This window comes from Calypte anna, chromosome 5 (genome assembly GCF_003957555.1).
Source record: "Calypte anna isolate BGI_N300 chromosome 5, bCalAnn1_v1.p, whole genome shotgun sequence".
Taxonomy (NCBI): Eukaryota; Metazoa; Chordata; class Aves; order Apodiformes; family Trochilidae; genus Calypte; species Calypte anna.
Window position 1 is genome coordinate 149971 of NC_044250.1, and position 26982 is coordinate 176952.

General features: G+C 56.6%; 3 protein-coding genes across 3 annotated transcripts; 1 reads left to right on the top strand and 2 right to left on the bottom strand.

Moving 5' to 3' along the window:
• Nucleotides 1–1391: 1391 nt before the first annotated feature.
• Nucleotides 1392–2793, top strand: APLNR (apelin receptor). Its single transcript, XM_030451375.1, has one exon. The coding sequence runs from the start codon at nt 1436–1438 to the stop codon at nt 2546–2548; it is 1113 nt and encodes a 370-aa protein (XP_030307235.1). The 5' UTR covers nt 1392–1435; the 3' UTR covers nt 2549–2793.
• Nucleotides 2794–7512: 4719 nt separating this feature from the next.
• On the bottom strand, nt 7513–9251 carry LRRC55 (leucine rich repeat containing 55). The gene is given in 4 exon segments (XM_030451509.1): nt 7513–7748; nt 8284–8842; nt 8844–8918; nt 9177–9251. Coding segments are annotated over 4 exon segments (945 nt in total).
• A 4780-nt stretch (nt 9252–14031) lies between these two features.
• Nucleotides 14032–26388, bottom strand: LOC103539536 (inner centromere protein). The gene is made up of 19 exons (XM_030451510.1): nt 26252–26388; nt 25830–25943; nt 23362–23990; nt 22253–22304; nt 21750–21783; nt 21563–21662; nt 20835–20913; nt 20029–20161; nt 19819–19953; nt 19333–19344; nt 18685–18794; nt 18282–18393; nt 17720–17830; nt 17298–17422; nt 17117–17189; nt 16134–16241; nt 15740–15853; nt 14447–14600; nt 14032–14337 (listed from the first exon to the last, which is right to left on the bottom strand). Exons 1-19 carry the CDS (start codon nt 26386–26388, stop codon nt 14132–14134), a joined length of 2538 nt encoding a protein of 845 aa, XP_030307370.1. The 3' UTR covers nt 14032–14131.
• Between the last annotated feature and the right edge of the window lie 594 nt (nt 26389–26982).

Sequence of the window (26982 nt, forward strand, 5' to 3'; positions counted from 1 at the left end):
CCGAGCTGGTTATTATTAGTGCTGCTGGTTACCCACAGCCCCCCCGCTGCTTCACTGCTGAGACCTGGGATCTAATTAATGGCTTTTATTTCCTTGTTTTGTTCCTTTTATGAGCTCCTGGGCTTCAGCAGCGTCTTTGGCAGGCCGGGGGTGTGGGGGGCCGTCCCTCTTCAAACAGACTCAGGTTGAGCTCACCAGCTCTCCCCTCCCTGCCTCAATTTCTAGAAGTTTTAATTAAATCTTAATTTTCTTCAGGCCCCCCAGCCACCCTTCCACCATGTGAGTGGCTCATTACTCGTTATCTCCAGACCTGTTAAACCCCGGGTTGTTGTCCCAGGCTGAGGCTTTGGGACCCTCTTTGGTGTTCACCATGGTCACTCCCGTTCCTCCTCTTCCACTCCGTTCCTTCTAATTTTGGAGACCCCTTTGAGCAGCCCAGTTCCTCTGGGTTTACCCACCCCAAAAGGGTCTTGGTGCCCCCAGACCCTCACCCAGTCCCCCGAGTGCACACACACACCCCCCACTCCCTCTTTTCCAGTCCCCGAGGGTCTCATGGCTTTTTGGACTTCACTTTCTGCAGAGTCCTGCTTAGTTTCTGCGGTGTTTTTTACCAAAGCTGTAACAGCTCGGCTGTGCCCTGGCAGGGTGGGAGCTCCTCTCTTCCTCCTCCTTCCTCCTGCTCGGATATTTTATTTTTGGGGTGGGGGATGAGTTTTCTTTCTTGGCTCAGCTGACACCTTTGCTGTCTTCGGCTCAGTGAAGTCGGGATGCAGCCAGGGCTCTCCCCATTGCCCCCTTCTCCCCCAGCAGAGGCTGCACTAAAATGCTCCTGGTGTGGGCTGGGGGAGTCCTGGAGCTCCCCCTCCCCAGGTTTCTGTTAAAGGCGCAGAGGTGCTCCCAGCACATTGTGTTTGAATCACCTGGGACCCTCCTGTTGCCGCCGCTGGGTGCAAAATGCAAAACCGTGCGAACAAAATGTAAACCCCCCCCAGTGCCGAACGCCAAATGTGGCATCCCAAAGAACAAACACCAAACACGGCTCCCGACACAAAGTGCCAGCACATCTCTCAAGTGTGAAATGCGAAGCCCGGAGCGCCCCGTCCCGGTGCAAACCACCGGCAGCAACACCCCAGAAGTGGCGGCCCCTCCCCCGCCCCCCCTGCAGTCCCCCGGGGGCTATCTCAAGGGCTGAGGCTTTGACACTTGGGTGCGAGGTTGATGAAACCCCCTGGGAAGGAGCCAGTTGGAGGGGGGGGCGAGCTGTGAAATTTCCCACGGGGGCTCCCCCTGTCCCACCCACCCCATCCAGGAGGAGGGCGGAGGAGGAGGAGGAGGAGGAGGAAGGGGAGGTAACACTGTGGGATCGGTGGGGCCAGGCTCAGAGGAGCCGGCGATCCCGGAATGAGCTGAGCCCAACCGAGCTGAGCCGGGCGGGATGGAGGAGGCGGCGGACGCGTACGCCTACGGGGAGAACGAGACGGAGTGCGAGTACACGGAGTGGGGGCCCTCGCTGGCACTGTTACCCACCATCTACCTGCTGGTCTTCCTGCTGGGCACAGCGGGCAACGGGCTGGTCCTCTGGACAGTCTTCAAGGGCGGCCGCGACCGCCGCCGCTCAGCCGACACCTTCATCGCCAACCTGGCCGGCGCTGACCTCACCTTCGTGGCCACTCTACCCCTCTGGGCCGCCTACGCCTGGCTGGGCTACCACTGGCCCTTCGGGACGGCCGCCTGCAAGGTCAGCAGCTACCTTGTCTTTGTCAACATGTACGCCAGCGTCTTCTGCCTGACGGGGCTGAGCTTCGACCGCTACCTGGCCATCGTCCGGCCCCTGGCCACCGCCAAGCTGCGCTCGCGGGTCAGCGGGCTGGTGGCCACGGTGGCCCTGTGGGTGCTAGCAGCGCTGCTGGCCCTGCCTGCCCTGGTGCTGCGGCGGGCGGCCGCCCTCGGGGGAGACTCCAAGATCACCTGCTATATGGACTACGGGGGCCTGGCCGCCCCGGGGACGGAGGTTGCCTGGGAGGTGGGGCTGGGGCTCTCCTCCACCGCGCTGGGCTTCGTTGCTCCCTTCGCCGTCATGCTGACCTGCTACTTCTTCATCGCCCGCACCGTGGCCACCCACTTCCGACGGGAGCGGGCCGAGGGGCCCCGCAAGCGCAAGCGGCTCCTCACCATCATCACGGTGCTGGTGGCCGCCTTCGGGGGCTGCTGGCTTCCCTTCCACCTGGTCAAGACCCTCTACGTCCTGATGGACCTGGAGGTGCTGCCCTGGTCCTGTGGCCTCCACGCTTTCCTCAACAACCTCCATCCCTACTGCACCAGCATCGCCTACGTCAACAGCTGCCTCAACCCCTTCCTCTACGCCTTCTTCGACCCCCGGTTCCGCCACGCCTGCGCCGCGCTCCTCTGCTGCCGGACCCCCGGCACCGGCACCGACCGCTCCGCCAGCTATTCGTCGGGGCACAGCCACCCCCCTGGCGGCAAGGGGGGGCCGGGCCTGGGGGGCAAGCTGGACCCCACCACCCAGGAGACGCTCTTCCGTGCCTGATCCCCCTCCTCTATTCACACCCTCCCCTGGTGCCCCCTGAGCTGGTCTCCTTGGGGGGACCCACCACCGCCTCCTCGCCCCAGAGCCTGGCTTGCTTTGGGGACATCCCCCCCCGCGGGGAAGCCCTGCTTGCAGGGAGGGGAAACTGAGGCAGACCCTGGGAGGAGCCCCTGGGGGGCTCAGGCAGGGGCGGCTGTCCCCAGCACCCCAGGGCTTTGGATTTTGTGACAAATAAATAAATTTTGGTTAAAAAAGGAGCAGGGTGTGCGTAGTTCTCTTGGGGGGCCGGGGGGGTATTGGGGTGGACAGAGGGGGACATGTTGTGGGGTGGCACAGAAGGGTGGAGGTATGGCTGGGTATGGGCAGGGGGTGTGTGTGTCTGTGCACTACGGGGTGCATCCACATCCCACATCTTCCTGCGGCCTCTCCTGGGTATCCTCGGACCCGCCTAGCTCCTCTGAGGGGCTGAAGCCATGGGTGAGGTCCCCCCGGCCTTTGCCCCAGCACAACCTTTGGGAAACACAGAAATTCTCATTCTAATACATCTGAGCAGTGAAGCGTGCCGGAGCGGGGGAGGTAATATCAAAAAGCCCCCCCAGGGGTCCCGCCTGCCCCAGCCCCCATATAGCTGCTCTGATTGCATCAGGCAGACGCCCTGTCCCTCTCCCTGTCCCATCAAATCCCATTTTCGGGCTTTTCTCCTCCTTATCTGGGTGACTCACCCCTGCAGGGGCGTGAAAAGGGGTGTTGGACACCTGAAGGACAGGGAGGCTTGGGCTCAGACAGGGTTTCTTTTGGGGGGCAGACAGGACAATGGCCCACATGAACCCGGGGTTTTGCTGAGCCACCAAATGGCTCCTGTCCAATATCCCCCCTCCCAATCCACCCAGCCCTGGCTGCTTCCTCAGGCTTCGCTCTAAATAAATCTTCCCCCTATTTGTTATTTACATCCTTCATTTACTCGTGATGAACTATCCTGCCTCCTCGGCCTTTGTTCCCACTTGGAAAGGATGCGGGATCATTACTGGGTTCCTTGGGAAGCTTCCCGTCAAGGGGGGTGGGGGGGGCTACATTAACCTTCCCGCTTGCCACTATCTAAATTTGGGAGCCAGCCCGGCAGGAGTCATCCCTCCGCCGGGACGATCCTTTGTCTTAACGAAGCAAATGGAGGAGGGGGCCGGTGTGGCTGGATAAACCACCCAGCCAAGGGGTTGGGAGACTGTGGGGGCTCTTCTCATCCCGCTAGGGAATTTTTGGGGTGGTTTCCGCATGGCTCTGATTTGATTTCAGAGCCGGAGTGCAGGGGATGGAAATGCTGTATCTGGGGCTATGGCCCGGAGGGAAATTTGGGGAAGAAATGTGTTTATATTTAAGGCGCCTTCCAGGCTCGCTCTCCCGGATAGATCCCCTGATACTGCCCATCCATCAGTCTGTCTGTGCATCCATCAACCTGTCTGTCCACCCGTCCTTCTCTCCATCCCTCCATACCTTTAGTCATCTATCCATCCTCCCCCTCCTCCATAGCTCCCTCCTTCTCTCCCTCCATCCATTCCACCATCCTCCCTTCCATCCTTCCCCCGACCTCTCCATCCCTTACTCCCCAGTCCTCTGTCCCACCATCCCTCTATCCCTCATTTCCCCAATCCATCCAATCCCCATATTCCTTATCCTTTCCATCCCTCCATCCCTCTCTCCATCCTTTTATCTTTTCCGTCTTTCCATCTTTCCATCCCTCTCCCCATTCCTCTGTCCCTCATTCCCGCCGTCACCCCCCCCAACCCCAAACGACCCCGCACTCAAGGGGGTATCGGGACCCCCGTTTTTCTGCGGGGGGGGGTGGGGGGAGCTCATCGGGGTCTGTTTCCTCCCCGGCAAGGCGCGGAAATGGCTGCAGGGCTGCAGGCCAGCGGAGACAGGAGCCGCCGACTTTCTATCCGCCTCTTGGAGATTTCCCTTTCCCTTCCAGGAGGGAAATGTTTGCTTGAGGAGTCTCTGGGGGAACCGCGGGGACACAGCACAAAAAAAAAAAACAAAAACAAAACACCATGAGGGAGGCGGGAGGGAAGGGGTAGGGGGGGCCCGGACCACCCGTCGGAAGGAGATAAGGAAGGTGTTGCCTTCCTGGCAGCGCGGCGGAGGAAAGATGAGGAGGAGAGATAGAGAGGGGACAGCTGGGGACCGAGGGGGGGAACACCGTGCCGACAGCGGGAGCATCCTCGGGAAACCCTGGGAAGGGCGGGGGGGCCTTCGGGGTGAATTTGGGGGCTCTAACTCCTGCTGAGGGTTCCAGATGGTCTGGGGGCTGCGGGGCACGGTCCCGTGTCCCTAAATCCCAGTCCCGTGTTCCCGGATCCCGCGGGGACGTGACGCTGGGCAGAGGGAATGATTGTGCCCGGGGACCTTTGGCTGGAGAAGAAGGTGTCTAGGGGGGGATGGGGACAGGAATGGGGTCAGAAATCACTCCCTCTCCCCCCCCCTCCCTGAGAACCCTCACACCCCGAGATGCAGTTTTCAGCCACCAAACGACCGAGGGGGAGGTTCAACACCCCCATCTCCTCCCTCACCCCATCCCACCAGGGGTGCCGAAATAATTTAGCGATGTGCTAAGTCGGGCCCCCTTTGAAGTGCCCCCCCCCCCGCTAACAGCCGGCTCTGGCTGCCTTCACGCATCATTCCCCCCAGCGTACATGGGGGGACCCCCAGACACCCCCATCCTCGCACCACAGTGGGCAGGGGAGCCTGGGTAGGCAGGGGGAGCACGTGGAAGTTTCTCATGGATCAGAAACAGAAATAAACGGGGGGGACTTTAGGAGAAAGTGATGGAGTGGTGGGTCATTTTGGGTATTCCCTACCCTGGTGTGTGTCCCCATGCCAAGCCCACCCAAAATCTGGCCTTTGACACCCCTCGGGGAGGCCTAGTTCTCTCCGTGTTCGAAGAAGAAATACTTCAGGTGGCTGTGGGGAGCTCTGAGGGTTTGGAGGGTGAGCTCGGGGGGGAGGAAATAATGTATGGATGGACACCTGGTGGGACGGGTGGATGGACACCGGGGTGACATTTGCAGTGGGAGGTACAGGAGGTGCCCTGGACACCCCAACCAGCTGCAGCTTGTCCTGGCATCTTTGCCTGGGGGAACACGCAGCCCCCCACGTCCCCCCGCGCTGGCCGGACACAGCACAGCTGCTGCCCGACCTCTGGGCTCGGGTGAGTGGAAACAGTTCCCGCGTCCCCCTGCCCGTTCGGGGGGGTCCCGCGGTGACAGGGGGTGACCCGGCTGCCGGCAGCTGCGCCGGGAGACGCTGCCCGCGGAATAACAGGAAGGGCCGGGAGGAGAACCGGGGGGGCTGATGCCTTCTGCAGGCTGAGGGACAGCCCCTGCACCCACACACGCCCGGACCCAGAGCACACAAGTGTGTCCCACAACACACACGCGTGTCCCCAAAGCACACGTTTGTCCTTGCCACACATCCGTGTCCCCAGCACCCCCGCTGTCCCCAGCACAAGGGCGTGTGCCCGTCCCCGAACCGGGCTGCGCGTACGCTCTTTATTGTCGAGGTTCGGCTCTGAAAAAGTGCCGCCGTGTTACAAAATTTCGCGGGTATAAAATGCTCCGTACAAATACCAGGGGGAGGAGATTCAGCTTCTCCCCCTTCGCCTTCTGCGCCCCATCCAGGGTGTGCGGGGTAAAGGGGAAGGAGGGAAGAGGAGAGAGGAAAAAGGAAAAAAGAAAACGGGAAAGAAAACTAGGAAAGGAAAGGGATAAAGAGCTAGAGAAACAATATAATAAAAAAGACAAAGAAAAAAAGGAAAGGAAAAAGAATAAAGAAAAATTAAAAAGCCAAAGAAAAGGAAACTGCTGAGGCTGAGGGTGCAGGGGAGGGTGAGGGGGCAGAAGCCCGGAGCGGGTTAGGCAGCTGCCCCCATACCCAGCTCGCTGCGGTACGGGGGTGGCCACGCCCTGAGGACACCCGTGGGGGCTGCTACCCCCGTGGCGTAACACCGGTGCCCGAAGAGGAACCCCCGGTCATTTCTGTTTGGGAAAGAAGGAGAGGGTCTGTCCAGGGAGCTGGGCGCCAGGGGTCAGGTTGTCGGCCGCTGTCCCTAGAGCCGGCCCGGAGGGACGCGGAGTGTCCTCGGCGTCCAGAGGGTGCGGGGGGTATCACAGACTTACCAGAAAAAAAAAAAAAAAAAAAAAAAAAAAAAAAAAAAGAAGAAGAAGAAGAAAAAAGCAGAAAAGAGCCGAGGTGCCCCTTCCCGGCAGTAGCGCAGACACGGGGCCGTTGGCTTGCGGATTTTTGTTTTTTTTTCCTTTTTTTTTTTTTTTTTTTTTTTTGGCATTCCTTTCATCTCCCAACCTTCCCGCAGGGCAGCAGGAGGGAGGAGGTGACCGAGCCCCGCGGAGCCCGGTTTGTCCCCGGAGCTGGTTCGGCCCCAGCCTGGCCCAGTGTCATGGGTCCATCCTGGGGGAATGAGCTGGGTGCTGTCACCAGGTCCTGGGCTTGGCCCCCTCTGGCTTTTTGGGGAGGCTGGAGATTGTGGGCAGGATTCATGAGGGTCCCCCAGGTGCTGCTTTGGGGCTGATAAGCGGGGAGGTCCTTGGTGTTTCTGCAGGGCACGTGCAGATTTTGGGGGTCCCTCTGCCAGCTGGGAGGGGTTGCCCCCCAGGCCCCAGCGATGGGCAGTGCAGGAGACCCCCGTGGGACTCCCACAGGACCCTGACCACCTCTGGGTGGTGGGAACAGGAGATCCAAGGTGAGGGTGCTGGGGGGTGCCTGCAGGGCAGAAACTCCCCGTTTTGGGGCAAAAGGAAGAGAATCCACAGCCAGGTCTCCTCCACCACAGCTGGGCCAGTGTCTTGATGGCCACCTCAGCCCGGGGAGGAGACGGAAGGGGACGGGGACAAGGCACAGTCAGGTGTTCCCACCGGGGGGCCAGGTCGGGGGGCCATGGGCAGTGATGGGGATCTCTAAACGTCCTCGTCCTCACTGGCCTTGCTCCAGCGGTGGCAGCAGTTGGCCGTGATGCCCAGCAAGAAGTTGGTGGCCACCGAGGCGATGGAGACGACAAAGCCAACGAAGGCAATGAAGAGATAATCGTCCAGCGTCAGGGTGAGGTGGCAGGCCTGGAAGCTCTCCTCCGTCAGCGAGAGCAGGGGGGCTCCTGCCACCTCGGGGGGGGCCCGGCACTCGGCCAGCTGAGGGTCTGGGGGGGAAAGGGGTGTCAGGGGGAGGTGGCTGAGCCCAGGTATGAAGGGGGTAGAAGGGTCTTGGATGGGACAAAGGGGTCTTGGAAAAGATGTGGCACTTGGACAGTGAAGGTCTGGGGGGAGCAGGGGTGTCAGGGTGTCCATGAGGTCTTGTGGGGAAAAGTGTGGTTTTGAGGGGGGGGACAGAGGTGTCAGGGGGATGGCTGGGCCCTGGAATGAGGGAGCGGAAGGTCTTAGGGGGGACAGAGTAGTTTTGGGGAGGGACAGGGCATTCGGAGGTGTCTCAAGGGGGACAGGGTGTCTTGTGTGGGACAGGGTGGTGTCAGGGGGGATAGGGGATCTCGAGGGGGGACAGAGTATCTCAGGGGCTACAGGAGGTCTAAGGAGGACAGGGTGGTCTTGGGAGAGGACAGGGAGTTCAGGGGAGACAAGGGGTCTCAAGGGGAATGGGGTGTCTCAAAGGAGGATGGGGAGTCTCGGGGGGGGGAGCAGGAGGGACTTGGGGGGCAGAGGGGTCCCCCTGACACCTACCCGAGGCACAGCGCTGGATGCGTCCCCGCAGCCACTTGAGGAAGGGCTCCATGGCACAGCCGCAGACCCAGGGGTTGCCCCCCAGGCGCAGCCCCACCAGGCCGGGCAGCCCCTCCAGGGCCTCCAGGCTGATGGCCGCCAGCCCCCCGTAGCTCAGGTCCAGCTCCCGCAGCTGAGGCAGCCCGCGGAAGGCCTGGGGGTGCAGGCGCCTCAGCCCAGGGTTGTGGCTCAGGTCCAGGCGCTGCAGCCCGCTGGCACCCAGGAACATGTCCGCGGGGAGCAGGCTGAGGTTGTTGTAGCTGAGGTCGAGGTGTGCCAAGCGCCGAGCCCCCCGGAACAGCCCGGCCGGCAGCCCGGGCAGGGAATTGTTGCGCAGGTCGAGGGCGCGGAGCTGTGTCTGGCAGCCCAGGTACCCCGGGGGGATGCTGCCCAGACGGTTGTGCGCCAGGCTCAGGTTCCCCGTGTCCGGTGGCAGCTCCGGGGGCACCGAGAAGAGCCGCCGCCCGCTGCAGTCCACCGCCTGCCCCCCGCAGGCGCAGAGAGCCGGGCAGCCCCCCCCCGGACCCTGCCGCTGCCACCGCCGCTGCCGCTACCAGCCAGGGGCCCAGCAGCATGGCGGGGGTCCCTGGCGGACCCTCACGGGGCAACCCTCACGGGGCGGTGAGGGCCATGAGGGTGTCGGGAAGGGGCCACCCGGAGGGCGAGGCTGAGGGCTGCCAGGCCCAGGGAGAGGGGAGGGGGTCCGGGCTAGCAGAGAGATCCTCCGGGCATCCCGGTGGCATCCAGGGGGGCAACGCGGACCCCACCCAAAGGCTGCGGGCACCGGGGCTGATGTCAGCTGCCTGCAGGGGAGAGGGGTAGGAGAAAGCCCTGGTAGCCGCAGGCTGTGGTACCCACAGGTTGTGGTAGCCACACACCGTGGTAGCCACACACCGTGGTAACCACACATCATGGTAGCCATACACCATGCTAGACACACACTACAATAACCGCACAGCGTGGTAGCCACACACCATGGCAGCCACACACCATGGCAGCCACACACCATGATAGCCACACACTGTGGTAGACACAAGCCATGCTAGCCACACACCCAGATGGAGGTTCACAGATCATGCAGCCCAGCTGGCCACATGGGCTGCCTGGCCCTTTCCTGTGCCCCCCCATGCCAAGGCCACCCCACTTCTCCAAGCACCCTCTGGGGAACTTGGCCAAAAAAGAGCCCCCAGCCCCACTGGCCTTGGTCAGCAGAGCCAGGGGTGCCTGCAGAGCCTCCCTGACAGCCCCCACCCTGCAGGGCCGGGGGTGCCCGTCTGCTGCAGGGACAGCCCCCTGACAGCACCCACCGCGTCCCCCTGCACGGCATCCCCCGCGTCTGGCCTGCTCTCACTCCCTGAAGCTCGCCCACCTCTGCCCCCCCCTCTTTCTCACCCATCACCCTCCTGCTCCACCCTGGGCCTACCACCCCGGGGATGGGGACACACCGCCCCGGCCACCCCCTCCCCACAGCCCCCTGATCCCTCGGCACTGCGGGGGTCTCCAGGGTACTCACGCCGGCAGGGGATGACTGAGGGTCCCCGGGTGACTGCCCTCACCCTGGGGGCCACCAAATGGGGCGAGTGGCTCCTGCAGCTGCAGCCGAGGCTGGTAAGGGTGGGAGCAGGTCTTTCCCCACCTCCTTCCTCCCCTCCTCCTCCTCGTCCTCCCTTGTCTCTCTCTTTCTCTGTCTCTCTTTTTTTTTTTTTTTTTTTTTTCTCTCCTCTCTTTTTTTCCTCCAGGGCCAGATACTGACGTTTCGGTGTCTCTTAGCAACTGCCTCCACATCTCTGAGCAACAGGAGAGCGGGATGCGGAGCCGCCGGAGCGATGGAGAGGGCGGGGGGTGGCAGTGCCCCCACTCTGGGGACACCCCGCCCAGCCTGGGGGTCCTGAACCCTAAATATGGGGCCAGGGTGGGACAGGGCTGGAAGGCGGGGGGTGAGTGCTGCCCGCCTCCCCATGGCCGGTGTTTGACGATGGTGATGGCCCCTTTGGCTCAGAAAAGGCCCGTGTTTTGCTCTGGAAGCATTACAGCACGGCAGCGATGACATTTTTGGAAAGGAGGCACTTCCCAAACCTAGACTGCCCACGTTTGGGAAGGGGGGGGTTCCCTTGTTTTAATTTTCTCCTGCTGTTCTCATGGGGCTGCTCCTTTTCCCAGCTGGCACCACCAGTCCCATCCCGCTACCCTGGGGGGTGTTTTTGCTCCCCACAACCCGTGGGGATGCTCCCTCCTCCGGGGCAGGCAGCATGCAGGCAGACGCCGCGCGGCCGCCTCTCCCCCAGCACGCTGTTAATTGGCACTGGGTATTAATTGGCGCAGCTCGAAGCCCGGGCTCCCAGCAGGCTCCCAGGGAAACTCCGGGAGCTGAAGGCACCCAGACATCCCAGGAGGCAGCTGCAGCTCAGACAGACACGTAATTAGAGATAAGACCCGAGCCTGGATGCGGAACTCTGCCCTGCATCCATCAGCCCTGAGGTTTGTTTCCCCGCCCCCCCCCGCGTTTTGGGCTACGCTGGCAGCAAACAAACACATCAGCCCGGGGCGAGCGGCACGGCAGAGCGGGGCTTGCAGCCCCCTCCCCAAGCCCCCCGTGGTCACAGCCACGGGTACCTGGGTGGCTCTCTGGATGATATCTTCGAGCTTGCTTCCAGCCCCCTTTGCAATTTTTTGCCCCCCTCTCCACTCGTCCCCACTTGCCTGCAGCCCCAGACGGACCTGGGATCACCCCAAGGAGCCCAGTGTGGTGAATCTGCCTGATCTCCAGGGTGGGCAGCAGATGGTAGCCCCCTTCATTTAACCTACACACGTGTTCTGGCTTTGGGGAGGAGGAGGATGGGGAGGAATGGCTGTACCTCTTCTTCCCAAGGGTGGTCAAAGCTCCCGGTGTCCACCATGAGATGGTGTCAGGGCTTGTGGCCCCATCTCCCCTGCAGTGTCCTCCTGGCCCTGGCACAGGCTCTTGGCAGCCCCTGGCCAGGTGGGTTGGATGCTGTGACAACCTGAGCAGAGCCTCTAGCCCTCAAAATATATAATCAGGTTTGTTGTATCTGCCTTTTTTTTTTTACTTAATAAAAAGGGTTGTCAGGCTCTGTCCCAGGCTGCCCAGGGGAGGGGTGGTGTCCCCATCTCTGGAGGGGTTTGAAGAGATGTGAAGACTGAGGGACATGGGTTAGTGGTGGCCTTGAGTTGGACTGGATGATCTTAAAGGTCTTTTCCAATTCTACCATTTGATGGTTCTGTGATTCTAAGCCCTCCCTGGAAGCTACTTCCAGGCACCCAGAGGACCTGAGGTGGGTGAGGAGGCAGCACAGAGGTTTCTGGCTGTGAAAGACTGTGCATGGTACCCAAACACCTCTATTCCAATGCCTCGAGCCTCTGTCACCCTCTGCAAGGCCCTGGGCATCACACAGAGCTGGAGCACCTGGGCCTTAGTGGGAACCACCCGGTTCTTGCTCCTGGCCCAAATATTGAGCCTGTTGTGTGATGGGTGCTGAAACTAAACCCCTTCACCCCTCCAGCAGGATGCTGAGTGGTGGTCCTGGCAGCCTGATGAGGAGAGCCTGACCTTCTGCTCCTGTCCTCTGCCCAGGCCCAGAAAGTGTGGCCTCCTGGGCCATGCTTAAGGAGGTAACTTGAGGCTTGTCATGAGGGATGGGAGGCAGCTGGCTGGGGAGAGCCTAAGCCCAGGGAACAGCCCCAGAGAGCCCAGGGCAACAGCAACACCAGAGCTTCTCAGGCAGCCTGCAGGGACCAGGAGAGCTCAGAGGTGCCATGGCCACCAGGAAAACACCTGAGAAAGCCACAAATGGGTAGCCAGTAGTGCTGGGTGCAGTCGGGCAGCTCCTGGGGATCAGCTGTGAACAGCCCTTCACTCTGCAGAGCTCCCACACCCAGAGCTGCTCTGTGCCTCTGCAACGCTCAGCTCAAACGCTGTCACAGCTCTGCAGAGCTCAAAAGACCCATCCAAATCTCTAACTGCTGGCAAGACTCTCCCACTGAGATACTTGCAAACTCCTCTAAGCTACTCAGCCTCCTCCTAGCCAGTTGTAAGGCTCCACAAAGTGCCTCTGACCAGTTTGAAACCTCTCTGAAGGGAGGTTGGCAGTCCTGGAGAACTCCAAAGGGTCCATGGCCACATGTCTGTGGTCACTCTTGGCAGCCTGCACCCAAAAGTTGGGGGGAGGAGGCCTGGGGGCACCAGCCCAGGGCTGCACAGGCTGGGGACAGGGACCCCCTTTGCCCAGGTGGGCTCACAGCTCTGATCACACAGAGATTAGTTAACCCCAGCACTGCACCTGCAGGAAAGAACCAGGATGACATGTCCCTCGAGGTGGGACAGTCCCTCGGCTTTGCCCACATCTGTGCTCAGCAGCACAAGCCCAGGAGGGGAGAAAAAAGTAAAGAGGAAGGAAAGGTGATTGTGGTAAGCGTGGGACACAGAGCTGCCCCTCAGGGACTTTCCCTTTTCAACCAAGCATTTTCTTCACAGCTGCTGCCAGGAGGGCTGTAGCCATATGGCTTGTGGGACATTGCTGGGGATGCTGGTGGCCCCCAAGGAGGCCTAGGCTGCACAAAGAGCAGCTAGAGCAGTTATCTGAGGAGGAGGACTCAGAATCAGAAGTTTATGTTCAGTCCTATTCCAGGAGACACTTGTGTATGCCAAGACAGGACTTTGGTCATCTTGTAGGAGAACCACTTCTCATTTGGTTGCTCAGATGCTGGAAGGAAGGGGCTGCTGCCATAACACTAACTCAGAGGGAAGCCAGGCAGTTGGGATCCCTGGCCAAAGATGCAGGTATTGATCAGGCATCTGGGGAATAGGCTGGAACCACCAGCCTATGGAAACGACTCCTGTCAGCTGTAAGGGAGAGATATCCCTAGAAAGAGGAAACAGTCTGCCCACAGATCAAAGCACCCACACTTGAAAAGGCTATCAGGTATCTAAAAGAACTGGCTGTACGAGATGTGATCTGTACCAATGGTGAGACTGTAGATCCTTATGACATGTGCTATGCCCTAAGCCTGTGAGGCAAAGGTTGCACCATCCCCATTTAACCATACACTATCAGTAATGTTATGGGTTTCTGGAGAAACGGAACCAGCTGTGGGTGATGTGTTTAAAACAGCACGAGAATATGAAGATGCTGTCATGGCTCCTCACTGGGCCTGGGTCTCTGCTCATCAGTACATCAGCATTAAATTGTGACACTGCCCTATCAAGACCACACCACAAAGCCTCCTAGAAAAACAGGACTGAGAACTTTGCCCAGGCTCCATTTTTCCATTAAAAAAGAAAAGAACAGTGACAAGACCTTTAGACATCCCTTAAACCACCTGAGGAGACATTTCTAACTGTAGAGAAAAAGATTCTCGCTCTGAGTGACAAGAGGTCACAAGAATACTTGAAGGAAAACTCCTTGTAGATGGAAGGATTGTTAAATACATAAGTGTAGTACAGAATGAGTTATGAAAACATCACCTCCTCAGGCTGATGAACCAATTTGATCTCCCTGCAGCAGTTTCACAGCTTGCTTGGGCAAGATTCTGCAGGGAATACCTAATGGTGCAATGTCACATCTTCAGACATCTGCATTTTCACGTGCTGAAACCACAGCCAGCGACCTGGGATCAGCCAGAGAAGCTCCATCCCACCCTGGTGAGGGAAAGGAAAGAGAGAAACACCGTCAAAGTGTTTATTTCAACAGGATTTTATTCAATATTTTTGTACTAAAAAAAGTCTTAAAACGGTAAACATGCTGCACGCTAAGAAACCAAACCATGCTGTGGCAAAACACATTTTGCATTCTCAGTTCTGGAAGTTGCAGGATGGGCCACAGGTAGATCTGGTGCCAGGTGGGGAATGCCAAACTGCGGAGCTTGTGCGCTTGAAGTAGCGAGGCTTGCTCTTGCCAAAAATATCCTCCAGCTTGGGTCTGGGAATCAGCCCAAAGAGCTGGTCAACACTGATCGGGTGGTAGTACTGGAGTAAAATGACTTGATTAAGCTGGGTCCCTGTGGGAACAGCCACACCAGAGGCAGACCCATTATGAACAAGCTTCAGTTCCACTGGGAAAGCTCCAGGGGAGGGATTTAAGGAATCCAACCCAAACGTGGCACCTACCATCAGCCCAGGCAGGGACAGGCTTCCGAGGATCATCCTCATCATCTGTGGAGTCATCACTGTTCAGGTCCATCCCGTAGTTCTCATTTCCCTTTGGGGATCTGGAGTCCTCAGTGCCCTTTGGGGGCCTTAAGCAGGATGTTGAGCTGGATTTCTGAAACCACAGAGACAGCCTTGGTCAGAGCAGGACCCTGGTTCAAAAGGCAGGAGAGCCAAAAGGGTCAGGGTTAGGTTCCCACCTGGGCATGGGAAGGCTTGGATCTACATGGGAAGTGGAACTGGGGTTTAGGTTTTCACTAGAACCCACAAGTGCTCAAATTCTTTTAGCTTTGTTTTTAAGTTAACTTGAAAGCATGTTCCCCCTGCCCTGACCCCAGAGCTGGAAGGGCTGACCCCACTGCAGGTCCCAAGCTGCCAGGGCTCCATTTCACACCAAAACTGCAGATCAGAGTAGCACCAGCCAAGGCTTGGAGGAACCTCCTGGCTATGTGGTGACGAACAGGAATGGCCAGAAGACCTGATCTGGAGCACAGGAGTGCCTATCAGTGCTGGCCAGAGGATAAACCAGGAACGCGATCCTGATTCTGCATGAAGGGGATGCATGAGTACACACATCTGTACAAACACAAAAACTATCAGTGCTCAGGGACTTGGTAGCAACTTTTAACCCTTTTCTGCTCCTATTTCTGGTAGGAAAGCTGTACAAAACATACCCTGTATGTCTGAGCACTTGGCTTCTACACAGAGGGCTCTACACTCAAACCCTTTTCACGTTTCATTCTCCAGAGCTCTGACACAAGTCACAGCAGAGCAGAGCAGCAGAAGAGGAGCCCATCAGCCCCCAGGCCGGGGTTTCCCGGCAGAGGCAGCCCCCAGCCCAGCTGGACTCTGTGGCAGCTGTTCCTCCCCCCCCGCAGTGATCAGAGCTCCGCAGCTCCAACTCACACAGGGTTCTGGAGACCACCCCCCAGCCAGACCCCACCGCAGTCCGGGCTCCCACAGCGCGGGGCAGCGTGCTGCCATCCCGTGGCCATTCCCCGCAGCTTTGCCAAGATAAAACGCTTGTTTCTTCCTTCGGGTTCCTCCCGTGCAGAGCTCTCGGCCAAGCTCCCAGGAGGACAGGCATCCACATCCTTGCACGGACGCCTGCTAAAGCCCAGCAGCCTGCCCTTGATTTCATTTCCTTCTCCATCAGCGGTGGGTAAATAGATCTGCAGGCTGGCCCCAAACCACAGGGGCCAATTAGACACCACAGACTTTTATTTGAGGGCTACTGCTGGAACCAGGACTCACCTTTAGCGTGGTGCTCAGCTGTGTGCCAGGAGCAGCAGTAAATGCTGCTGGCTGCTTGATTTTCTTCTCCTCTCCCAGTGGTTGCCGGGGGTCCTGCAGACCATCTTCCTCCTGCTAGAGCACAAGAGTTGAGTCACTCTTCAGTCATGTTCACCTAGGCAAAACAACCAGAGGATCTCTGGAACTGAGCTGTATTTCCCAGGGCCCTTGGGAAAAAAAAACCAAACCAACCAACCAACCAAAAAAACCCAAACCAAACACAGAAACCAAATAATCCCCAAACCCAAACAACCCAAACCCTCAGTCCTTCTGTGTCTTCTTCTTCAGAAGAAAACTACAAAACCAAAACTTTGTTCAGACCTAAAGCAACCCAGTCTCCAGAGCCCATTCTCACCTTCACCACCCTGAGCCAAGGATTTGGAGCCACAGCAATGCATTCTGGTTGCTTGGCTTTCTTCTCCTGCCCAGGCAGCTGGTGCAGCTCCTTCGGGCTTACTTCCTCCTAATGAAGAATAAAATTGTTCCCTCTTTAAGCTCTTTTTCAACACAAACCACCTTACTCAGAAGCTGCTTCCCCAGTACCACTGAGCAAGGAAGAACTACTGGGAGGGCTGCAGGGACTCAGAATTACATCCAGCCTCTCTCCTTTCTGGAGCTTTGCTGTGCCTCACTCCAGCCCAGCTGCTGGAAACATATGAAGAATTCGGACCTTCATTAAAATTATATAGCACAAACAGGAGTCTGAATATCATGGACCTATTGAGTAAAGTAAATACAGCAGGAGGGATTTATCCTTAAGAAGAGCAGCATTTTAGGGGCTGATTTTTCACTAATGAAGAAGGGAGAATAAAGTGTGTTAAGAGTCAAAAGAGAGTGGAAATAAAATGTTACTGTGATATTTTGAGACAAACGGGCTTGACTTTGAGCCATAACATTCTTTGTATAAATGCAAATGATGTTACATGAAGCCTTATGACACCTGAAGTTTGCTCTGGGGATCACATCCTCCAAATACAGCCAGTGAATTTAGTAGGAAAAAACCAACAAATCTCTTACTAATTTCCATGTTCATTTAAGTATCAGTGAATGCCACTGGAGGTGTTGTTCAAGGTGCCATTGTATGGCTGTCATCCATCTTGTGAAGGGGATGATAAGGCTCACTTGCTAACAAGAAATAGTTGCCCAAAACCCAACTTTTTACAGCAACATTTTAGCCTGACATTGGTTTTATTGTACTTTTCATCTAAAGAACATAATGACAAACTAACAGTAACACAGCACCTGGAAAACTAGTCTGATATTAAAATAAGCCCTTGTGTTCTACACCTCACTAACTTACAACAGAGGAGTTGTTCCAAGACCACTTCAGCTCCCCACCTTTATGGGTTTTTCAGTAAGCATTGCTGGCCCTGGCTGGAGGGGCTTCTCTTTCCCTCGTGGTTTGTGATGCCTGGGGAAGAAAAAACCAACCCCTGGGCTCAGCCTGGCATTCACACCAGGCTCCCAGTTGCTGCAGCATTGTTCATTTACTGCTTCCCCGTGCCAAGCACACCAATACCTCTCTTTGGCTTGCTCCACCTGGCGCTGCTCTACAAGTTTTTTCAGTTCCAAGACCCTCTTCCCTTTTCCTTTCACTTCATCCTCTCTCCGTTTCTGCAGTGGTTCTTGCTGCTCAAATTCGTCCTCCTCCTGAAGAAGAAAACACTTGTAGGCCTCCAGCTCAAGTGGGGAAAGGCGTGAGGAGACAAGTGATGCTCTGAGACAACCTGTCTTGGTCTATCTTACTCTCACTTCCCATGGCCCACCCACTCCTTGGGTAGCCTTTCCCACAGGTACCCTCATGTTCAAACCCAACATCAACCCTCTAGACCCCCAAATCTCTGAGAGGAGAGGCAGTGACCTGTCCCACCAGTCAGAGCCACACACGGGTTCCCTGATGCTCCTTTTCTACAGGCAGGAGGGACTTAGAGGTGTTCTTACCGTGCTTGGCACCTTCTGCTTCCATCCCTCAGCATCCCTCTGCTTCTTGGACAGCTTTTTCTTGCTTTGTTCCTCTGCCACTCTCTCTTCCCGTGCTTGTGAGAGCCACACCTGAGCAAACCCAGAAAAGGTTCCTTCACCCCTCTGTCCCAGCACTCCCACCACAGTGGGGCTGGGAGCATTCTTGGCCACTCAGTTTTGGAAAAAGACTGAAAGGAGCATGACTCCTTTGTCCTCCAAGGCTGACCCTTTCCAAGGGGCACTTCAGTCCAACCCCAAAAATGAGCAACCATCTGTCTTCCCCACGGCTGGAGGCAGCTGGGCATAGCCCCTCTGTCCTGCAGGACCTGTGTGGTTGTGCACCATAAACAATGTGCATTAGAGAAAGCTGAACCCCTGCAGAGGGATAGAGAACAAAAGCCTACTCTTGTCAGTTTTTGGTGTCTCTACAGACTCGCCCTCCACCACCAGCAGCAACCCTGCAAGTCTCAGGCCAGTGGCCTCAGAGCTCACAGAGAACATCACTGTAAGATGTTGTCCAAACCTCGTGCAACCTTCTTACCTTCTCATCACTCTGCAAAATCTTCTGCTCCATCCGCTTTTTCTTCTCTTCCTCCATCTGTTCCACCCGCTCCCGAGCCTGCAGTGCCTTCCTCAGGCGCTCTTCCCTCTTCCTGGGCAGAGTGTGTGCAAGATGGGCTCGTCAGCCCTGTCTGCTCTGGCAGAGGTGGTGGGGAGCAGAGACTTGCATGGTTGTTGGGGAAAACAGGTCTTGTGCTCTGGTTGGATCAGCTGGGCTCAGCCACACTTCTGGGCCGAGCTCAGACACCAGCAGGTGCTTTGCACCACTGAAATCCTTGCTGCAGTAAGCCCTGAGCAGCAGAGCTCAGGGTGCCCCAGCACAAAGCACAGAGACAGCACCCTGAGCTGACCCAGTGATGGAGGTGAGGGACCCCAGAACTCACTGCTTCATTTCTGCCTGCCGCCGCCGCTTCTCCTCCTCCACTTTCTTTCTCCTCTGTTCCTCAGCCTCCTGCTTCTTCCTGAGGCTCTCCAGTCTCTGCCGCTCCTTTGACTGAAGGGAGATGAGTTCAGGTTGTACCAACTGCTGGGCCTGTTTCTACCCTGGATCTGCTTGTGCACAAGCAGCCAGAGGCTGAGGTGTGCTGAACCAAGAACCCACTGCCAGAGCCACCTTCACCCACACACCAGGATGGGAATGTTGGGAGAAAACAATGTAGGTTTGGCAACAGCATTTATTCAATTCGTATGAGCAGCAGAGTCCCCGTCAATCCTTCAGCTGCAGAGAGCTCCTGCTGTAGGTGACTGTATGTGGGAAATGCTCCCTGCCTGGGACAGCGTGGCCCTCACCAGCAGCTGGGAGCAGAGGGGAGAAGGGGCAGAGTGCAAGCAGTCTTGCTGAGAGACCAAAAGGTCACCAAGCAGTTCCCAGCTGTCAGGACACACCCGCAGAGATGCAGCCACCCCACTACCAGAGTGGGCACAGAGCTGCACAGACACCAGTGTAAGGGGAAGAGTGGTCAGTGCCTGTGAGGTGAGGAGCATAGCAGGCAGAATCCTCCAGCTCCACAGTCAAGTGTGTCATTACTTACAACAAAGTCTCCCTGTAGAAAAGAGACATAAAAAATGATTAAGGGTTTGGAGATGACATTACAGCCCATTCCCATGGTAGGGATCTGCTGCCTGACCCTCAGCCCTGCAGCACTGTTATGTGAGACACAAGGACAAATTCCCACTGCCAGGGGAAAAGCTTCCCATGTTCCCACATAAAGTGCTTCTGCTGGCTACAGACAGAGCAGACAATACATTTCTGCAAAGTTTAAGGTTTGGTCCTAAAGCCCCCCTGCTCAATAACAGTGCGTGTGGACCAGCAACATGAGGCAACACCGACCAGTTTCCATCCCCCAGGGAGGCTGGAGTGGAACTGTGGGGCTAGTTTGCTACCAGGACCTGCACCAACCCATGGTGCAGGCAGAAATAAGAACACGTTAGTGCTTTTCTTGGCAACAGCCCCTCCTGCCACTCCCCAGATGAGATCCCCTCCTCCTGCCCTGCACAGGAAGATGGGACTGACACACCTTCATATCAGGCCGGGTGGGAGTACTGTGTTTGATGAAGTTCTTGATGGCCCCCACACGTCCTGCAGAGCCCGGGCTAGCGAGCAGTTGTGTGCGCTGCACGGCTTGCAGGAAGTTCTTCAGTGGTCTGACAACCTAGGAGGAGAAGATGGAGGGAAGTCAGCACCTACCAGGGAAGGGGGAGGGCAAAGGGCCACGGCACCCACTCACCTTGTTAGCTGGAGAGGAAAGTGGAGCCTGGTTTGCTGAATTCTTGTGCTTCTCATCCAACAGGGAAAGGGGGCGACCACCTGGCTGATGCCCATCCCATACAACACTCACTCCCCGATCACAGCTTCTTGTCCTGGTGGCATTAGCAAGAGGCATGTTAGGTGACAGCCCCACTCCCCAGTCCTGCCAGCAGCAGCACTGACCTGCAGTCACATGTTTACCTGTGTCAGAAATGACCACACTTCCAACCCATAATTCCAGGGAAAAGCAGGAGGAATTGGTCCTGCACACTCAGGGCCTGATCCAGCAGCAGCCTCGAGGTTACTGCTCCCCCCCTTCCCATCCACAGCAGATTCATCCCAGCCAAACCAGGGCAGGAGGTTGGGGGCAAAGCTAGAAGCAGCTGAAACCTCACATGAAGCACCAGAAACACAACCAATGAGGGAACAAGTCAGGCACTACAGACATTTGCACAGGATAAAATTAAATAATTCTGTCCCCTGACAGTGTTGCCTTCAGAAACTGCTCCTGCAACAGCACTGTATGAGCCACTCTGAGTCACAGCTGAGCTGTCCTAGTCACCTTTGCTGGGTTGTGCATCAACTCGTGTGTCTACTTCCCAAACCAGACATGGGGGCCAGACCCAGAACAGGCTTAAGAAGCCACAAGGAACTCCCAGGAGACAAGATTTGGTCAAAGAAGATTTTAAAACTACACTGGAAAGGGTCAGGGGAAATAGAGAGAAGCAAACTCCCCAAAACCTTCGAAAAAAATCTGGCTCACTCCTCCTTGCAAACGTCTCTTACCAGATACGTGAGGGATTCTCCTGGGATGTGGTGCAGGGGGGCTGCTCCTGGCTCTGGCTGTTGGGATTTACACAGCTTCCTGTGGAGAAACCTGTCATTAATGCCATGGGCACATGTCCTGCAGGGCTCCACCTCCTGTGTGTTCCAAGCCCCCTGGCACCTAACCAGACAGAGGAAGCAGGAGTTCAGTGGGACACCACTGCTGTGCACACATGTCCTGCACAGAGCCCCTGCTCAGGCACAACCTGCCTCTTCAGAGGGCCTTCAGCTCCTCTGCCCTCTGCTCCAGCAGCTCACCACATCCTACAGTTCCTAAACACTCCATCTGCCTCTCTCCTTGCTCAGGGACACAGTAAATAATCAGGGCCTGTGAATGCTCACAGGACGTGAGCACAGAGGAAAGGGATGTCAGGCTGCTTTAACTGAACATGACATTAGGTGGAAGATTCCAGGTCTAAGAGCCATCTCCATTCATTACTCAGATTGAAGCTGGATGGGACAGCATTTGTCTCAAGGCTTGGACACACTGACAAGCTGTCCTTGCTTATCTAATTGCATGTCTCACCTCTTCAGCAGATCAAAAGTTTACCTGAAAAATTATCTTGACTGGTCAGAGGTGATTTTGTTTCGACATAAGGCCCAGATTTGCCACAAACCCTCAAGCTGACTCCCTGGTCTGTGTGTCTTTGGAGCTTCACACAGGACAAGCAAGACTAGCTCAAAGTTACCTTCACTGCTCCCTGCCTGCTGCTCAGGAGGAGGCAGGTGCTGTGCAGAGAGGCTGGCAGCTCCTATGCCTTTGTTTGGAATGGGGATGTGTTCAGGAGCCTGCAGGAAAAGGAAAAACAATTTCCCAGTTGCTCCAAAGAACAAGGCTGCCATGGACATGTGTGTAGGTTGTTCCTTAGAACTTACCTCTTCACTCGGGGGATGCAGTTGCAGTGCAGGCCTGGAAAAGAGAAGTTGTTTTAGTTATTCTCCAATGGACCTGACCAACACACTGAGCAGCTCCAACCTCTTCTGCAGAGCCTCTGAGAGGCAGGTGAGAATGAAGCTGCTGAGAAATGAAGCTGTTTACCTGTTCCCCTCCCAGGTGACAGCTTCCTGTCCCTAGCCCCACCAGGCAGAGCCAGGAATCCCCTTCCCCAGCCAAGGTACAGCTGAAGCTGGAAGCCCCTGGGGCCTGATGGCACCAACTGGACTCACTCTCAAGCCAGGATTAACCTCACTAAGCTCCACAGGGAAGGGCTGTGCCTGAGCAGACCGAACTTGGAACTGTCAACCAGCCTCCAGTGACAACATCAGCTGAACTGTCCCTTACAAACCCAGTCCTACACCTTTCAAGTAAAAGTGACCCATACAGCGTCCTTGCACGATTTGCTGTGGCTCCCTCCTCCTGCACCATGTGGCTGCCTCACCTGGTGCTGCTGGTCACGTCTTCTTCCACAAAAACCTCCAAGGAGCTTTGACCTGGAGGAAGAAGACAGAAGTTAACTTGGGGACTTCATTCCGAGGCTTCCCAACAGCAGCAAAATGTGCGTGGTGGAGCTGGGGTCCCTCACAGGGAACACTGATGGCTCATCCCAGCTTTCCACACTGGTGCTGCCACCGCCCTCGCGTGTCCCTGGGGAGCTGGTGTGGGCTGGGAGGCAGCAGCTCCTCTGCCTGCAGCCTGCTCCAGCTGCACAGACACACTCCTAGTGGGACCAGCATCTCCCAGTCAGTTCCTGCCTCCCTGCACGGCTTTATGCAGAGATTGGGTGGATTTAGGCTGATTTCATTCCCCCTATAACACCACTTCACTGGAAGTGTTATAACAAATGCCTGGATACAGCGTGACTCAAAGCTGACACCACTGAATACCAAAGTGTTTATTAGGAGCCAACCTGACTGGAAGCAGGGATTTTTATAAAGTACAAATAGCAAAACCTCCCCAGGAGCAGTGGGAGCAGGGGTTATGAGGAGTTCAGTGCTGCCAGGAAGAGCCTGGATTTCTGAATCCAGTCTCCTCTGATGACTGTGCTATTTGGTTCTCAGTCCAGCCACTCTTACCCAGCTTCACCCAAAAAGCATTTCAGCTCCTCTGCCAACTTCAGTCAAATTTCAGGGGTGGAGATGTCCAGTTCCTATAGATTTTTGGAGGGTTGGCAGAAGATACTGAAATTAAAGCCCCTCCCCAGGGAATGCTCTCATCTCTTCCCATCAGCTGAGCTGCACAGCTGGCCAGAACCATCTAGATCACATTTTCCCTTTCATTCCTGGTTTTTTTTTTTTAGCTCATCCACAACGTCCACAGCCCAACTTCCAACCCCTGTGCAGGTGCCTCCTTCACCTGCAGAAGCAAAACACAGCCTGAGACCCCTACAGAAGATGGGGACCTGCAGATGGCACCTCAGAGGGGTGGGAGCCATGAGGAGCCCAAGAGGAGCCCAAGCTCACTGGGAGCAGCAGCTCTGCAGCTGCTCACTGCCCTCACCACAACCCAGGAGCTGATTCAGCCAAACACACCACAACTCAAGGAACTTACAGCTCACTCTGCTGGAGGCAGAGGAGGATTCCCGCCCTGCTGCCTTCTTTGACATGGCCCTGCTGATGGACCTCCGGATCATGCCCTCTCTCTTGCTGGCCAGGGAACACTTTTCTGCCAGGGAGGCTCCACGGCTTCGGCATGAGGAGCGACGGCGTCTTCTGGATCTGGCAGTGCTCGTTTTGCTCTCAGGGTCCTGGAAAAGCACTTCTTCAAGGCCTTGAGGAGATCCATCTGATCCATCTCCTTGGAGCTCGGCAGGATCTCCATTTCTAGCAGCTTTGGGAGTAGAAGTGCTTGCTCTCCTTTTGGGGGCCTCCACCTTCTCCCCCCTGGCTGTCGGGCCCCCAGGGATAGAAGCAGCAGAAGACACATTGTGCAGCTCAGGGGCTGCATCCCCCTCCACAGCCTGAGGGCAGTCCTGGCATTCCAGCCTCACCACAGGACCCTCTGCCAGCCCCTTCCTTGCCAACGCTGGCAGCTCCTTGGACTGGGACTCCCTGGCACAGTGGGGCACTTCCACCTCCTCCCCCTGACCTACAGGGTCCTGGGTTTGCTCTTTGCTGTGGTGCTTTTGGGAACTCGGTTTGGAAGACACCAGCTTGCTGCTGCTTCTCCTTCTGGACAATCTGAAATAAAACCAACAATTTTTAAATGAAGCAACAAAGACATCTCTCACTCCCAAACAACCTTTGGAGGGGGAAAAAAAGCAAAGCTTTGAAGTGAACCTACAGGCTTTTACCCTCCACTATTACCTCACAAACCCATCTCCTATCACAGGTGAAATGCAGGAGCTGAACCTTGGGAGCTCTGGCAGGTTGAGCTGGGACAATTTAGAAATTGCTGCTCAGTGTTCTCTGCTGCCTGCAAGCAGATGCTGCTGGAGGTCACCAGAGAACTAATCAGGTGCAGTAACCATGTCCCCTGCTTCAGTTAAACCTGACCAGGATTTCTGTCAGGCAGTGAAATCCTCTTGGCCCATAAGAGGGCAGAGCCAGGGGCTCCCCCAGGAAGTCGGGGACAAGTATGGCTGCCCAGGCAGCCCCCCACACCAGAGTGTGGAGCCCAGGGTGAGGGGAAACAGAGCCCTGGGGTGGGAGGGCTCAGCAGCTGGAAAAGGTGGACAAGGAAACAAGCTGCAGGGCATGAGTGAGGTTTTCCAGTGCTGGGAGGACAAGCACCCTCTGCCCCTTCCCCGTGTGTTATCTGTATTCCCCACCCTGACCTCCAGCAAGAATTAGCAAAAAAAAAAACCCAAAACCCATTAAGTGGGAAACTATTTAGCAATATGGGAAGAGATGGGTCTCAAAAAGCACAGAGTGAGGCAGACAACAATGGCCAGACCCTGCAGGATGGAGCAGGACATGCATGCCTGCAGAGGGAGCTTCCTGTTGACACCTGCCTGGGGGGCTTGTCACATCAGCAAATCTTCTTCAAAAGTGAGCTTCACTGAGCAAAAACACAGACAAAAGCTTGTCTTCTTCAGGGGGAACAACCCAGCCAGTACCTGAACACTACGAGTGTGTCTCAAGAGCTCTCCCCGTGGAGATCTGCAGCATTTTTCTGCTCCTGCCCTCCCTCACCACAAACACACATGAACTTCCCACGCTTCCTTGCTATTCTTACTGCTCTCCCCATCCTCCATGTCTGCTTGCTGACAGTCTTCTAGTTCTAACTCTTCCTACCCAACTCCTGAAGGCTTTTTTTCACCATAGTTATAAAAATTTAAGTGCCTGGCACAGAGCTCAGGTGCTGCTGCAGCAGCTGCTCCCCTTCTCTTGGGGAAGGAGAGTGACCCTGAGGTCTGGTGCTGACCACAGGAGGGGAGCAGGCACTCAGCTGCCAGCAAGCAGTGGCATTTATAAAGTTAATTAGCATCACAGCCATCCCTGGCTACACAAGCAATTAAATCAAAGCCCCACGCCATCCTGCCTTGGCATCTGCTTACAGACAACTGTTGGATGCTCAGGGACAGGTTTCAAAAGCCTCAAGTGTGGCTGGTTCTGAACAAATCACTTAGAATTTCTGTTTCAGTTTCACTGCTAATCCCTGTGAACCCTCCTGCCTGCCCCTTCAAACGCCAGCCATGGATATGCCACTGCTGCAAGTCCCAGTCTGGGGTGCTAGCACAAAGGCTGAGGGAGTGAACACCAGCAAGAGGCTCCAGTCAGAACTCCTGCTGGAACATAATCACATCAAACAAAACCCAAGTCCAAGCAGACAAGAAAATAGAATATTTATTGTTCTTTGTTTCAAACCATAAAACATAAGAAAACAAAGATAAAAGTGAAGGAAGCCAGCCACCCCTACCCCAACTTTTATGAGAATTACAAAACATTGATTGATCTTGATGTGCTCTTTTAAACATACTTGCTCACTCAGGGAATAAACCAGCTATTTTATGTTCTTGTGTGTGTGGAAATATTATTTTGCTTTGTTCTAAAATGCTGTCAAGCCAACTCACCTACCTCCTCCTGTTCAGCTCCTTGTGCTCATCCTTCAGGCTGCAGGACTGCCTTTTCTTGGGACGCCTCCTCTGTGATGGTGTTTTGGGCATCAGTTCAGGCTCAGCCCCAAAGTTGCTGTCGAGCAGACAAATGGCATAAGACAGAGGTGGCTTCCCCCAGAGCCCAAACATCGCTGTCTCCAGCCCAACTGTGAAGTAAGGGTCACTCATGGTGAAAGACGAGTGAGGAACCAAGTGAACCACACAGCACCAAGGCCCAGCCCAAGCTGCTGAACCCACAGCTATGGCAAATCACACACCCAGCGGCCAGGGCTGCCCCTCACCTCCCAGAACCACGCGTGGCCAGACACTGACAAGGCTGGAAGCGCCGTGAGACCAGGCAGCTTCCTGGGGACAGGGGTTCCCCTTGAGGGCAGCCCCTACCTATCCAGCATCCTCATGCCCTGCTCCTCCACCTCCCGCAGCCAGGCCAAGTGCTTGTGCTCCGCATCACGGAGGAACCGGGCCAGCCTCAGCCCGCACACCTCCAGCAGCCGCCTGGGACCGTCAGCCTCCGCCATGGCCCTGCCTGGAACACAGAAGGAGAGCCCAAGGCTAACGGGCACACCAGGCCCGCGTCCCGCCCCGGAGCGGGTGTGGGGACGGGCTGCGACTCGAGGCTGCACGCCGGGCAGGGAGAGCTCGAAGCCTCGGCCGCAGAGAACGCTGTGCCGGGCACCCCCGAGGCAGGGGAGCTCTGAGGGGCTCTGAGGGGCAGTGACCGGATCCCCCCCAGCCCCAGCGGCTGCTCCGCCACACACAGAGCGTCCCGCTCCCGCCCCAAGATCAACCCGGCCTCCACCAATCACAGCGCCCCTCCCCCTCAGCACGGTCTCTCATTGGTCAGTGCCCACGCCCATCACTTCCCGCTGTTAAATTCCCGCAGCCTATTTGCCTGCCGGGATAAGCCCCGCCTTCAACGCCGAGTCCTCCACCACCACGGAGAGCACTGAGCAGAGGGGAGCCGATTATTTGAGCGCTCCCTCGTGCGTCCTGACAACCAATGGGGAGGCCGGGCGGGGCAGAGCGCGGCGGTGATTGGCTGGCGGGGCGGTGACGTCGCAGGATGAGAGGCGGGCGCTGTGTTTGAATTCGAGGCGGGCGGCGCGCGTGCG

Bases quoted from the DNA above. Each gene is read 5' to 3' on its own strand.
- APLNR (XM_030451375.1), top strand. From the start codon at position 1,436: ATGGAGGAGGCGGCGGACGCGTACGCCTACGGGGAGAACGAGACGGAG.
- LOC103539536 (XM_030451510.1), bottom strand. From the start codon at position 26,388: ATGGCGGAGGCTGACGGTCCCAGGCGGCTGCTGGAGGTGTGCGGGCTG. The intron at 17,190-17,297 runs GTATTGGTGTGC...TTTCTTCCCCAG, and splicing joins GTGGAGCAAGCCAAAGAGAG to GCATCACAAACCACGAGGGA. The intron at 15,854-16,133 runs GTGAGAATGGGC...CTTGTGCTCTAG, and splicing joins CTTGGCTCAGGGTGGTGAAG to CAGGAGGAAGATGGTCTGCA.